At 36.2% G+C, this 15330-nt stretch overlaps 1 protein-coding gene across 8 annotated transcripts in view; it reads left to right on the top strand.

Moving 5' to 3' along the window:
• The window catches only part of SBF2 (SET binding factor 2), a 473818-nt gene that overhangs the window by 91451 nt on the left and 367037 nt on the right, over positions 1-15330 (top strand). For 3 of the 8 annotated variants that reach the window (XM_070626328.1, XM_070626326.1, XM_070626324.1), the window contains exons 2-3: positions 2460-2507; positions 2658-2743. The exons of 2 other annotated variants lie outside the window; for them this stretch is intronic. In XM_070626328.1, coding sequence (XP_070482429.1) covers positions 2460-2507; positions 2658-2743 — 134 coding nt within the window. The remainder of the gene's footprint in view (positions 1-2459; positions 2508-2657; positions 2744-15330) is intronic. 3 more of the 8 variants (XM_070626327.1, XM_070626325.1, XM_070626323.1) reach the window with 1 other exon arrangement.

Raw genomic sequence — 15330 nt, 5'->3', positions numbered from 1 at the left:
AGCAGTGCCATGTCCGCGCCCAGGATTCGAACCAACGAAACACTGGGCCGCCTGCAGCGGAGCGCGCGAACTTAACCACTCGGCCACGGGGCCAGCCCCGCCAGTCTCATTCTTACACACAGAATGTAAAAAAACTGTTAAATGTTTTCTGGTGGGCCCTTTGGCTTTGTGTGAGTCTTTAAAATTTTGATACTCTTTGACCCAGTAGTTATATATCTAAGAATTTCTCTTAAGAAAAGTGAGATGAGGATAAAGATTTACATAGAAAGATGCTTTTTTATAGCATTATTTATAATAGTGAGAAACTAGAAAATGTACTTACAGGATTAAAGACCATTGTAAAATATTGCTAATAAGCCAATATATAAAGTTAAATTTAGTATGATCTCTGTTCTGTGGGAAAAAATACATGTGTACAAAAAAGCCTAGGATAAAATAGTCCAAAATGTTAACAGTAATTGTCTGCAGGTGTGGGATTATCGATGCTTTTTTCTTTTTTTTTTTAAGATTGGCACCTGAGCTAACAACTGTTGCCAATCTTTTTTTTTTTCTGCGTTTTCTCCCCAAATCCCCTAAGTACATAGTTGTATATATTAGTTGTAGGTCCCTCTGGTTGTGGCATGTGGGATGCCACCTCAGCATGGCCTGACGAACAGTGCCATGTCCGTGCCCAGGATCTGAACTGGCAAAACCCTGGGCCGCCGAAGCAGACTGGGCGAACTTAAGCAGTTGGCCATGGGGCCAGCCCCTGATTTCTTCTTTATATTTTTATGTATTTAAAAAATTTTCTGCAGTTAGCTTTTATTATTTTTATAATTAGTAAAAATGAATATGATAAAATATTTTTTGAACCATAATACATTAGGTATGACTTTCAGAACTGAAGAAACAATTTAGGGACACCTGGTTAAATATGATGAGATAAATAACATACATTTATCTCTGTTTAAAAAGACAGGGAGATGTAATCTTAAAACAGTTTCTTTCAATATTAATAAATTTATTAAAATAAACATTTAACTCATTATGAACTAAGTGTCCAGCATTCAGATACAGGCTGCTTGGGGATACAAAGATGTTACTGAAAGAAAGAAAAAGCCTGCTGTCATTAGTTTTAGAAGGTTTTCCTTGATTGTCTCTGCTAGGTTAGGTTCCCTTCTATCATTGTACTTACCATTATATACTGAAATTATCAGTTCATTTGTCTGTTTCTTATTAGATGGTGAGTTCCTTGAGGATAGGGGCCCTGTCTTTTTCATTTGTGTGTCTCTAGTACCTAGCAATTTGTTGAATTAACTCTGCTTGGGATGTCAGAGGTGGTGATACTTGAGGTAGATTTTGAAAAATGAGTGCCTGTCATAAACCACTTTTAGTTTAGTTTACTTTTAATGAAACCCTTCATTCCCCTATAATGATGGATATATGAGGAGTTACTTTATTGCAGCAACTGTTCATTTTAATTGAGAATGTTTTTATTTTATTTTGCCTTTTTCAAAAGTAACCTTAGTTTTAGAACACAGACTAGTTGGTCAGTAAAACAACTTTAACTTTCCATTTGTCTTTTAAAGGTAAAAATTTGGCCATAAAGTGATTGAAGGTTAGGTGAAGGGCAAAGGGGAAATTGAATTCACAGGGATGAGGGTGAGAGATGATAGTGGATGATTTTTTAAAATGTGTATTAACAAACTGAATCAGGTGTTAAAGGCTTTCTTAAGTTACATGTACAAATAATCAGAATGATGTTGCTTTCATTTCAAAGTGAGCTGGGACAACATGCAGCATATGCAAGCGCATGAAGCTCTTTAAAAAGTATGGCAAAAATCAATTTAGATCTAACATGTTTTTCATCCTCAAGTTATTCACAGATTACATCCTGATTTTCAATTGTAAGTTGATCATTCCTTAGTATCATAGGATAATTTTATAACAACAATGATACAGACCAGTGATTTTCAACCAGGAACAATTTTGCCCCTGCCGGAATAACATTTGGCAATGTCTGGAGACATTTTGGTTGTAACAACTTGACGATGGTGGGGTGCTACTAGCATGTAGTGGGTTGAGCTAACGATTGTTGCTAATCAAGCTACAATGCACAGGACAACCCCTCTCTCACCTCCCAACAAAGCACAAAGAATTGTCCAGCCCAAAATGTCAATAGTGCTGATGTTGAAAAACCTTGCATATACAATGGTCAACTTCCGAGGCCACTCTAAAAAGTCTTTATTTTACCTGTAACAGTGCTTATAATCCTTAACTGAAGCTTAGTACTAACATTTGTCACTTAAAATATTATTTTGACTCCATAGAAAAGTTCTTTTTAAGTTTTAACTTGAGATAATGAGAAGATTGCTTTCTTTATTGGGAACAAAGGACAGTTACTCCCATGGTGTGTTAGAGACTAGATTTCAGTGCCTCTGTCTGTTTTTCTTAGCTTTTCATATTGTCACTCTTTTCAGAGTCTGTAGGATGGGGATTGCCTGTCGTTTTGGTGTTATGTTTAAAAGGTAAATACTTTCATGCCTTTTAAAACTTGAAAATGTTTAGTCAGTATGTCAATTTATTCAACAAATACTCATTTAGAAATAAGTATTAATATAGTGAGTATTCAGGTTTTTTAGTACTGTATAACCAGTTCACTTTGATTTTATTAATAGGGTCAGGAGCAGGTCTGGGGAAAATAATCCAGAGATTTCCACAGAAGGACTGGGATGATACACCTTTTCCACAGGGAATTGAATTGGTAAGTTGGTGTTGCATTATTGTGCTTTTAGAGTGGTATTTTTCTTTTTATGTTATGTTTATGGTTATATTTATGTTATAGTTACTGTTAAATAATTTTGTGATTTAACTATAACGTTACTAGAAATAATGTCCTCCCAAGTACAGTAATCTTTGAATATGTTGATTCTAGAAGGTCTGTTTTGCTCTTCTGTTTCCCACTTAATCTTCTCTCTAATATTAAAGATGAAATTGATGATCTTTATGTACTTGGAAGATGAAAAATTCCTCTAATTCTTTAGTCAAGATCTTAGCCTAGTAGCTTCAGTGATAGTGTGTCACTAAAGAAATATTAGATTTTTTCCTGAAAATTTTCAGGTTATTGTATTAGTGAAAACTAAACCAAAAACAGTCAAAGTGATGAGTCATGGTTTGACTTTGGTCTTAAAATCACAAATCTGAATTCTTTGTTGTTAGCTGTAGGATCTGTAGGACACTTTGTAATAATGCAATTCAACTGCTTTATTTTTGTCAGTCATTTCAAAGGAATTTAATGGTTGAGCATAGTTTGTGATGGCCTGGACATTGTATCTGTTGGTGGATTGATGATGGTAAAATGAGGGACTGGAAAGATGATCACTAAAGTATTTTGCAATATGACTATAAAGTTTGGTTCTCAAACATACTAGTGTGTGCGTGAGTGTGTGTGTATATTTATTTATATTGTGTGTGTGTGTATACATCCACACATATGAGAAGTGTTGTTCAAACCAGTTCTCATGGAGAGAACATTTGGTCTAATATGATAGTGAAGAGTGCAGGCTCTGGAGGAGGCTTCCTGGGTCGCAGTCCCAGCTCCGTGGTATGACTTTTGACAAGTTACTTAACTTCTTTGAGCTGCCGAGTCCGTCTGTACAATGAGGATAATGACAATACTAATCTCGTGGGGTTGTTGTAAAGATAAAATGGGAAAAAAAATACATGTAAAATGCTTAGCTCCATGTCTTCCACAGGATAAGTTCTCAATAAATGAGATAGCTAGTTGATTATTATTATTGTCGTTGTTGCTGTTCAACATCTTGCAGCACCTCCCCCAGAGGAGGAATTGTTCATTCTTTTGTTAGCATGGATCAGAAATATCCATTAGGAATAAAACTGATGTTGAAAATTGTGAATTTTCTCACTCTAGCTAATAACTATTGATTTCTGCTTCTCTGAGAATAAAAGATACATTGCAGAATGCTTAATTTTAATTGCTATAATCCAGCTGTGTAAAGAAGACTGTGGGTTCTGTAGACCCACAGGGAAGGTAAATTTTGAATTTTGGTATTAAAAATGGGAGAAGTCAGCCACTATGGAAAACAGTATGGAGATTTCTCAAAAAGTTAAAAATAGAAATACCTTATGACCCAGCCATCCCACTACTGGGCATCTATCCTAACAACCTGAAATCAGCAATCCCAAGAGTCCTTTGCACCCCTATGTTCATCGCAGCATTATTTACGATAGCCAAGACATGGAACCAACCTAAATGCCCAGAAACTGATGATTGGATAAAGAAAATATGGTATATATACACAATGGAATACTACTCAGCCATAAAAAAGGACAAAATTGGTCCATTCGCAGCAACATGGATGAACCTCGAGGGTATTATGTTAAGCAAAATAAGCCAGACAGAGAAAGACGAACTCTATATGACTCCACTCATAGGTGGAAGATAACATATAGACAAGGAGAACTGATCGGTGGTTACCAGGGAAAAGGAGGGGTGTGGGGAGGGCACAAAGGGGGAAGTGGTGTACCCACAACAAGACTAACAATAATGTACAACTGAAATCTCACAAGGCTGTAATCTATCGTAATCTTAATAAAAAAAAAAAATGGGAGAAGAATGCGAGGATCCAAGAAAAGTAACTTTTTGGAGAGCCTTTGGATTCCTTTCTCTTCTCCCCCACATACCTGCAAGTACTAGTAATTGGCCTTATGGTGTGAATACACAGCTATTTGTACTATTAAAGCCTTTAAACCCTGTTTCAGCATCCTTTTAGTGTTGAATGAAGGAGGACGATTTTGGTGCTGGGGACATTGTAGAACTTTTTGTGAACTCCTGTCTTCCCTCCCATCAGAGTGTGGAGGGATGTAAACTGTAGCAATTTGACAATAGGAACAGTGAACCACCTTCATAATTTCAAGAACAACAGAGGTTATTGGCGCAGGGAGAGATCATGATTTGGCACCAGCTGTTTAGCCGTGACTGAAAAGGGATAAGGTTTGTGATTTGAAAGCCAAGGGCTTAGATACTGTGATGCCTCTGATGTTTTTCCAATAGTGAAGGAGAAACACATAGTGATTTTACTACTTAGTGAATGGTTTATTTTCTTTGTTTGACAACATTCCCATGTTCAAGTGCTGACATGTCTCTCCAATAACATGTAGAGTCAAGTGCTGCTCAATTAGTAAAATGGAGGTGCCAAGAGGTAGACAGAATTTTTCCTCACCTAAGATTTTCCTAGATGAGTTTTTGACGGATTCTGAGCAAAACATTTCAAGATTTTTTGAGCTAGATTAATGTGTAAAGAATATCTGATCTGTGGGATTATGTTGGAAATTTTCTTTTCCTTTTAACTTTTCTGTAATTGATAGCAGTTTTAATCCTGTAATGTCTATTGTGCTTTGTCAAATACAAAATAAATTTGTTTATCTAACATCTATCAAAGCCCATTTTTTAAACATAATAGTATCATTAATTGTTAAATTTTTGTCTTTTTATTATTGATTGCTTTGTGCTATATTTCATGTATTAGAGATGTGCAAGTATCGTGCATATGAACAGCAATAACTTGGATAACTGTGAAATACTGTGTAATCTAGAGTAACTCCTGTAGCTTCGAGACCAGAGATAGGCCTAATAAGATTTTAGTCTAATTGAAGGTGATCTGGCCCAGTCCCTAAGTGGTTTGTTGATTCCAGAGTGGTAGTGACCCTTTTCTGTTGATTTACAGGGAAAAAACATCTAACTCCTTCTAAGGTAGTGGAACAACCTTTAGCATATAATGTTAATGTAATAGGTAACAGTTGTATAGGCTTGATAGGCTAGGATGAACTCACATAAATTGGATGATTGGTGGTAGTGTATCTTATTTGCAGATAAGTAAAATGAGGATTAGGAAGTTTACACAATTTCAGAAAGGTCTAATAGCTAAAATGCAGTAGAGCTAGGATTCAAACCCAGGTCTTTTGACTCTTTTTTTTTTTTTTGAGGAAGATCAGCCCTGAACTAACATCTGCTGCCAATCCTCCTCTTTTTGCTGAGGAAGACTGGCCCTGAGCTAACATCCGTGCTCATCTTCCTCTACTTTATCTGTGGGACACCTACTGCAGCGTGGCTTGCCAAGCAGTGCCTTGTCTGCCCCCAGGATCTGAACTGGCAAACCCTGGGCCACCGAAGCAGAACGTGCGCACTTAACTGCTGCGCCACTGGGCTGGCCCCTTAACTCTTAGTCTCAGCCAAGATCTGAGAACATTCTGAGAGTGACACTTTTAAGCTATGGTTATCATTTGTATTTTAGTGTAAATGCAGGATCTGAAAACGGAGTTCTATAATTTGGAAGCACTGAGGTTCAGAAATATTAAAAGAATGCTGTGTTATTGAATAGAAACCAACTTTACGTATTTATTTTATGTGAGGGCAAATCTGGCTTTAGAGCATAATATTATATTGAAATTACTTTCTGTTGGCCATGTCTCCTTCCCAGACAGCATATATTTGATGTATTTAATTTCTAAATGAAAGATAATTGTATTCATCCTAAAGACTAAACTTTATGACTTGTAGGAAAGGATTTTAGGCATTCATTCACTAATAAGTCAAATCCAAAATTTAATTTAGAGGATGCTGAATTTATTCTTTCTGTTTTTATGTAAAGAAATTGCCTTCTTTTTTTTTATTCTATTGAGAAATGCTGAACTTTAATTTGGATGGATTTTAAAAATAAAAATATGAAAATAAGCTAAACCAAACATAATGACTGCTTTTCCAATTCTGGGATATTTTTATCTTTTTCTTGTGCTTTTTAGGCATACATGGAAACCACAGACAGTCATATAAATAAAGTTTCAGTTAATTTTAGTGACAATATTTCAAAGAAAGTTTAAGAATTGTTTTGCAGAGGCATTCTATGGCTAACAGTCTATTTCTGATTATGGGAACAAATGTTTTTATTGGCTAGATTTTGGACATGAGCAAAATAGTATTGTTTTGGCACTAGCTCTTTTTAAAGATGCTCTGTCTCAGAAGTGAATCTTTTTTATATCATAATTCAAGAAATGTGCCGTAATCTTTTCTAGGGAACCTGCACTGAGGCATTTGTAGATCCATCTAATTCTTTTAGAAGACTTAAAGTGCTGTGATAAAAAAATGTTGTGGCTTGAGTAAAAGAGGAATAAACATTTAGTTAGAATTTCTAAATTTGAGGTTCTTAAGAAATTAATACTTTTATTTAAATTGTAGACTACTGATTTGACCGTCTTCAATATGAATCCAGTTTTCTATAATTATAAGTGTAGATTGGGGAGAAGAGGGAAAAAAATCTTGTATTCAACATTCTGCAGTTTTAGTATAGGAGAAGTAGCCATAATATGGGATGCTATTTGAGGGCAGAGAAGTAAGTCTAATGCTTTAATTCTTTACGCTATTTAGAGTGTCTTGAATGCAACCATCTGACCTAGCTATAAATACCGTTTGGTCAGGAAACTGAGTGTAGAAAGGATGGTAGAGAATTTTCTCCCCTCTTTGTAGAGGAATATTCAGGAAAGGAGAATGAGAAAGGTAGTGAACATACTGGATGACAGAATCAGGGTTCACAAAGATTTTAAAAGGCTGGAGTTACAGGTCCTTTATCTAAGAAGATGAAATATACTAGCTAGAAATGTAGGTTCCTGCATGTGAGTATAAAAAGCCAGCTGTGTAAGTAATTATTTAGAATAAAGATAGGCAAGGTAATTTGCCAGCTAGAAAGATTTGAGAAATATAAGAATACAGCTAAAAATAAATATATAATTATAAAAGATACCTATGGAAGATAATATAGGTAACATCTAACGCCTCTGTACTGAGGTAGGGTGCTTGGTGATGAATTCAGTTTTAAAGATGGTTAAAGGACGTTTGGAAGGACTCTTGATTTTGCGTAGAGCTGAGGCTGAACATATAAGAATACTGCTATGAAGTATGAAGATGTGGCTTTTAAAACATACTAAGTACAACAAAAAGGACTTTTTAAGTTATGTTCACACCAAAGCAAGTGGATATAGATGGGATTTAAGCTGGAAAGTGGTGGTTTGAGCTCATGTTTTTGTTTCCTACTCCATACAGTTGTCCCTTTGAAGTAATAAAACCACATGGCAGGTTGGAACCTGCTGGAGTCTAGAGGGTGCATCTGAGATAGTAGATTCTCTCAACATCTCTGAGATGGAGTATCATCAATCTTGGTGTTATTCTTCTCACGTTCCTCCGTGCTCACCAAAGTCGTTTGTTATCCTGTGTCTTTCAGTTAATTACACTTCTGCTTATTTTGCTAATGCATTGAAAGCCTCAGTTGTGCTAGAGAATCTTCACCTACCAGTCTCCATGGTCTCCTCCTTTAGCACTGCTTTCAGAACCATCTTAGACAAGTTTGCTTGCCATGCTGGAGTTCTGCTACATCTGATGCTTTGAGGTGGTAAAGAACTTCCTGAGGAAGATGTAGAACTACACAGCCTAACCTACTGCAAATTCGTGCTGTTTGCAAGTAGCCTGGCCCCCTTTACCACGTGGAAGACTGCTACTCATCTCTCATGTAATTGTCTATCACCTCACTGCTATGGGTTATTCTACGCTTCTTAACTTCTAGTTCCTTTTTCTACTCTTTCATTTATCCCAAGTATCCTTAATATCAGTTAAAAAAATCTTTTCTTGACTGTATCTCTTTTATCTATTATCCTATTTCTTCTTCATTATAAAATGTTTCAAATGATCCTTTTTCATTTGCTATCTCCATTTCTTTAAGGGTCTAGTGTGGTACAGTGGAAAGAAATGGTATCTAGAATTTTAAAACCTTGAGCAAAGTTAACTTACCCATTCTGATAATATTACTTTTCTTATAGGATGATTATCAGGTGATTATTAATATTTTAATAAACTATAGTGTTGATTTCTTGCTATCCACTCTCATCTCATACACCCATCTCACCCACATCTCAGGTTTATTCTGAAGTATAGTTTATTTCCTTCCCATTCCGAAGTTGCAAAGTTGATGTTTATTAATATTTTCTGAATTCATTAATGTAATATTAGCTATTATAATAGTTCTGTAGATGAACCTTAGTGGCTAGCATGATAGGAGTTCTTTTCTTCTTACTTGCATAAAGTCTAATTGGTGGCAGTGGGGTTTGCCGTCTTCAAAGTGTGCTTCTCATGGTCATCTTGGGCATCAATATTCAGTTGACAGAGTAGTAAGAGAAAGCATGTAGGATAGTAAAGATGGGTTTTATGGGGTAGGGCTGGGAGGCTGTATACATCACTTCTGTTTTATTCCGTTTATCAGGAGTTAGTTGTATAGCCACAGTTAACTGTAAGAGGAATTTGGCAAATAAAGCCTAGATGCGTGCCTAGGAGAAGAGTGCAGCAGATTTAGTGAACAACTACCTTTCCTCTGCCACAGTATTCTTGCTGACTTCAAAGATCCTTTCCTTTATCTTAATTCTTCTTGACCACTTTATTTTTAGACATCACTAATTCAGTCTTTGTAGTATAATGAAAAATGAATATTTAGTCTTTGTCTCAATTCCTGGCACAGAGCTCCTGAAACCTTTGGAATTTACTATCTCTTGTTTGCTAATGGGAAGGTTTATGGGTTTAGGGGGCCTAGATAGCTTCAGGGAGGGGCCTGGTCTGCCAGAGGAACCAACCATGTGATTAGAGGATTGGAAATTCCAGCATCACAGGGAGGGAAAGGGGCCGGAGATTGAGTTCAGTCACCAACTGCCTACCTAATGAAACTTCCATAAAACCAGTAAACAAAGGGTTTGGAGATCTGAGTTGGTGAACACACTGATGAGCTGGGAAGGTAGTGTGCTTGGAGAAGACATGGAGGCTCTGTGCCACTCCCTCCCTCCATACCTTGCCTTATACATCTCTTCCATTTGGCTGTTCCTGAGGTGTATCTTTTATAATAGACTGGTAAATGTAAGTAAAGTGTTTTCCTGAGTTCTTCTAGTGAATTATTGAACCTGAGGGAGGTGGTCATTTGAACCCCTGCATTTGTAGCCAGCAGGCAGAACTATGGATAGCCTGGGTACCCAGTTTGCAGCCAGCATCTGAAGTGAGGGCAGTCTTGTGTGGCTGAGCCCTGAGCTCTTGACCTATGGTGTCTGTGCTAACTCTGGGTAGTTGGTGTCAGAATTGAATTGAATTGTTGGACGCCCAGTTGGCGTTGGAAAAACACCCACACATTTGGTGTCACAGAAAATACAACATGGTATTCTTCATGCTAATTTTCTCCTAATTTCAGCTCCAGTTAGTTTTCTTCCATTTCTTCCTGTGTTTGTGGTCCCCTTACTACAGATGTTTCTGTAAGATTCCGTTTTGGTTCTTTGGGTGTTTTGTTTTCTCCGGAAAGTGATGGTAGCACTTTTCTGTGAGTCTTTTGTACTTGAACCTGAATCATGCCTTTGATTATCCTTTTCTGCAATTGCTGTAATCTAACTATATTGCCTACACGTCTCAGGCAGAGCTAATACATATTTTGGTATCTTTTTCTAATACCAACTTTCTAATGTGGGGTGAGTTCTGGTAACAAATATCCTGGAAGGTTTAATCGGAGGTAGTTCTTGCCTAATTTCATTTCTAGCAGTTTGTCCTGTAGCTAAACAGACACTAGGATAAATGTTTATTATTCAGACCCGAATGCTTTTGAGAGTGAAAGATAGTAAATTAGAAAACGTGCATAAACTGGTACTATCCTGAACAAACTGATCTGTATAGTTACTTATACATATACATGTAAAAGGGTTTTCATAGCGGAAGATTAGAAACTACCTAAACATCCATCAATAGGAGACTGAATTTGTGGTGCCACAGTCATTCATCAGAATATGTGTTAAAATGTATGAGATAGAAAAAGATGTACAAATGGCTAACAAGCACATGAAAAGATGCTAACATCAGTAATTATTAGGAAAATGCAAATCAAAACCACAGTGAGATACCACTTCACACCTAATTACCATGGCTACTATAAAAAAAATAACAAGTATTGGCAAGGATGTAGAGAAATTGCAGTCCTGTGCACTGTTGATGGAAATGTAAAATGGTGTAGCTGCTATGGAAAACCATATGGCAGTTCCTCAAAAAATTGAAAATAGAATTACTGTATGATCCAGAAGTTTCACTTCTGGGCATATACCCGAAAGAACTGAAAGCAGGGACTCGAACACGTATTTGTACACACCTGTCCATAGTGGCATTATTCACAATAGCCAAAATATGGAAACACCCCAAGGGTCCATTGACAGATAAATGGATAAACAAAATGTGGTATATACATCCAGTGGAATATTATTCAGCCTTAAAAAGGAAGGACATTCTGACATAGGCTACAGCATGGATGAACCTTGAGGACAAATAAGCCAGTTACAAAAAGACAAACACTTTATGATTCCACTTACATGAGGTACCTAGAGTAGCCACATTCATAGAGACAGAAAGTAGAATGCTGGTTGACAGGGGCCAGGGGGAGGGAGGAATGGGGAGTTGTTTAATAGGTATAGATTTTCAGTTTTGCAAGATGAAAAGTGTTCTGGAGATTGGTTGCAGGACAATGTGAGTGTACTTAACACTACACTTAAACTGTACACTTAAAAATGGTGAAGAAGATAAATTTTATGTATATTTTACTACTACTAAAATTTTTTAGAGAAGTATGAGATACAGCTTTATGCAGTATCTAAGACATATTGTATAACAGATAGCCAAAACAGTTTTGAGGAAAAAGAACACAGTTGGAGGACTTGCACTACCTGGTTTCAAGACATACTATAAAGCTCAATATTCAAGACAGTGTGGTGTTGGCTTAAAGATAGACTTGATCCATTCAACAGTCTAGAAGCAAACCCAAACATATGGTAAATTGATTTTCAGTAGAATTGCCAAGGTAATTCAATTGTGGGAGGGAAAAGGTTTTTAGAAAATGGTGCGGGAACAACTAGATACCCATTTGGAAAAAAAAATTAGCCTTGACCCTACCTCACACCATACAGAAAAATTAACCTGAAATGAATAACAGACTAAATGTAAAAGCTAAAACTATAAAGGTTTTAAAGGAAAACTTCGGAGAACATCTTTGTCACCTTTAGTTAAGCAAAGACTTTATATAGAATACCAAAAGCATGACTGAATAAAGTTTCTCTGGAGTACTTGAAAATCCTTGAAAAGTAGTGTATCATCATGCAAAAAAGATCCATAGTCAGAGAGCAAGAAGTCCCATTCTGTTTCATAGATTTCACTTGGATCTACAGAAGTTCTGGGTGCTACTTGGGCCTTCTGTTTTTTGCCATTTACCTTTAGTGAGGAGGAGGACATTGGAAGAAATGAGAGGATGTGAGAGACCAGGAGCAGTTCACCCAGGAACTCAGAGGAAACTTTTCTCAGGTGTTACCTATTTTGCTGAGCCAGATTTTCGTTAAGCCCAAATTTTGGGTATATTCAAACCCATGACAATAGAACTTTTTTATTAAAGTTTTAATTGCTATAGATGGCAGCTAACTTTAGATATAAAACCATCCTTATATGTGAAAGACTTTGTGATATGCAGGAAGGAATACTAAACTCTGGGATTGTGTTTGTGTCAGTATATATACCTTTATATAGGTATATAATTTGATTATAAAAGGCCACAACTGTTTAGCGAGCACATCCACTCTCTAGGTTATATAATCTATTTTCGAGGTCTATAAGGAATGATATTTGGATACTATCCATCCTCCCCCCCCCCCCCCCCCCCGTAGTTCTTGGTCTAATCAAGTTGTTTGCTGATCCAGGCATCTATTTACTGCATGAAATTTCCTCACATCCTTTTGCTTGAGTTTGTATTGTGCTATGAATATACATGTTGGAACTTTCCCAGTTATGGATATTATTGAGCATGGTCATCTCCTTATAACTTAGAAACATGACAATTTTAAAAAGTGAAGTATTTGGTGGCCTCTAGTGGTACTTCTGTGTCTATAAAAAGTCACTAATATCACCAATATACAAAATTTTAGGGGGAGAGACAAAACACAAATACGAATACACAAATACTGAGGTGACAAAACACAAGTACGTATATTTATTGAAGAAAAGGTTTTTAATCTTTGAGACATAAAAGTTTATTAATCAATTGCAAATCTCTCAGTGATATGACTGTGTCCACTATTACAGCAAATTTTATCACTAGGCTTTCCTTACTTTCAAGAAAGATCTTGAAATTATATATATGTGTCTTAATTGGTAGTATTTCTATGTAGCTTGTACTTATGTCAGTAACAGTTTACTTTTGTGTTGCACTGAAACGTGTCCATGAAAGGGGATGGTAGGAACATCCTTCCTTAAATACATCTCCTTAAATATAATAAAAGCTAAAAATAGGGCCAGTATTTCATAAATTACTCACAAAGATAATCAATCCTTAGTAAGTTTATTTCTTTACACAGCTAATTCTGGCTAGCTTAAAGATACTTTAAGTTACACCAAGAATTATCCAGAATCTGAAGTATATGTGGAAATTTAGACAGATCATTTCAAAAGTTGGGAAAATTTGTACAAATTCAAGATTTGGAAAGCGAAAGAGAAAACTGACAGTTTTAGGTAAGTTAAATTTATTTCACATGCTGAAATTCATCTCTATTCATGCTGAAATTCATCTCTATTCATGCTAAAAATTAGATACTGAAATCTAGAAATTTAATAATTTGCCCAAGATCGTATAGCTACTTAGTCTTGGCTGACATGGTAATAAAACCATGATCTTTTGACTCTGCTAAAGCTTTTCTAAAACTGAAATAAAATATTCTTTGTGTTAGATGGGGCAAGCTGATTTTTAAAAAGTTTTTTGCTGCTACTTTTTTTCAAAAATTAAAAATTAACAGGATAAGCCTTATTCTAATTAGGAAAGTTTAATGGACGTTAGGAAGACACTAATAGAAAAGTGTTTTAACATTAAAATCAGAAGAGTCTAGTGATAGAGTCTGTTCATAATTGAGTTGGCAGCTTTTGTTTCTTCCGAAGATAGATTATATTTGCAAGAAACACCTATAAGTCTGTGTGTACTCAGGAATACCTTTATGACAGCCGTAGTGTTCTAATGAAACAGATTCTACTGTTGGCTTCACAACTGAAAGATTTCATTGAGGGGAGTAAGATCTTCAGTATTTTTCTCAAATTCAGTACTATGTACTTAGTTTGGAAAGAAGAATAAAGTGCTATAAAACTTGTATGTGAAGTGCTATCAATTTGTGAATTAATTATGCTTTCCACTGTTTGAGGTTCTGGGCTCTTTCGCCAGGCGGTGACTGCTTTTCCTGAGACTTCTGAGTACTGATAAACAAGATGAGGAGGAACCCTGGATTCTGGTTTTAAATGTTTTACTTTCTGACAGGCCAGAGAAGTGAAGGAAGAGACATGTTCAGAGTTGAGAAGGGGCATAGGAAGGCACCCTGCTCATAAGTAATATTTTCTACTCATTCCATCAACTAGAGATTCTTTTAAACTGACTGTGGCTTTAAAATTTCTGAAAGATGCATTTCGATTTCACATGAATATATACTTAGATTAACACTGTTCTACCTAGCTGATGTCTGTAGTTTTATCTCATAGAACAGCCTGTTGCCTGTTGGTAACAGTGACAGCCTTAAGTAGAATGATGTGATGCTGCTGTTACTAAAAGTGAAGAATTGTTTCCTAAACATGAAAAAGGGGTTAGGATGTAGTCCAGAAACTAATAATTTAGATATAGATCACTGGTGATTTTTTTTTTTAAAGATCATTAAAAAGCTGGCTTGTAGGCCAACCTGGTGGCATAGTGTTTAAGTTCTCAGCTCTGCTTTGGCAGCCAAGGGTTCGTGGGTTCAGATCCCAGGCATGGACCTACACACCTCTCCTCAAGCCATGCTGTGGTGGCATCCCACATACAAAAGGAGGAAGATTGGCACAGATGTTAGCTCAGGGACTGTCTTCCTCAAGCAAAAAGAGGAAGATTAGCAACAGATGTTAGCTCAGGGCCAATCTTTCTCACCAAAAAAAAAGGGGGGGAGGCAAATAAAAAAAATCAGAAATCTTAAAAAAAAAAAAAATCTGGCTTGTGAGTACTTAGGAAAAACACAATTTCTGTTTTCTGTAATTTGCTCATTTGTCCAATATTTTCCTTTAAAATTTATAGCCATTTTGAAAATTCTAGCTATGATTTAATGCCAGGTCATTCATTTAACAGATATTTATTGAGCACTTTCTGTGTGTCAAGCACTGAGGTGGGGATTAAAGATGTGGCATTGAACCAGAGAAAAATCTGTCTTCTTAGAACTTAAATTTCTGGT

The sequence above is a fragment of the Equus przewalskii genome, chromosome 6 (assembly GCF_037783145.1).
Source record: "Equus przewalskii isolate Varuska chromosome 6, EquPr2, whole genome shotgun sequence".
In the NCBI taxonomy this organism is placed as follows: domain Eukaryota; kingdom Metazoa; phylum Chordata; class Mammalia; order Perissodactyla; family Equidae; genus Equus; species Equus przewalskii.
This window is presented reverse-complemented; position numbering and strand designations above follow the sequence as displayed.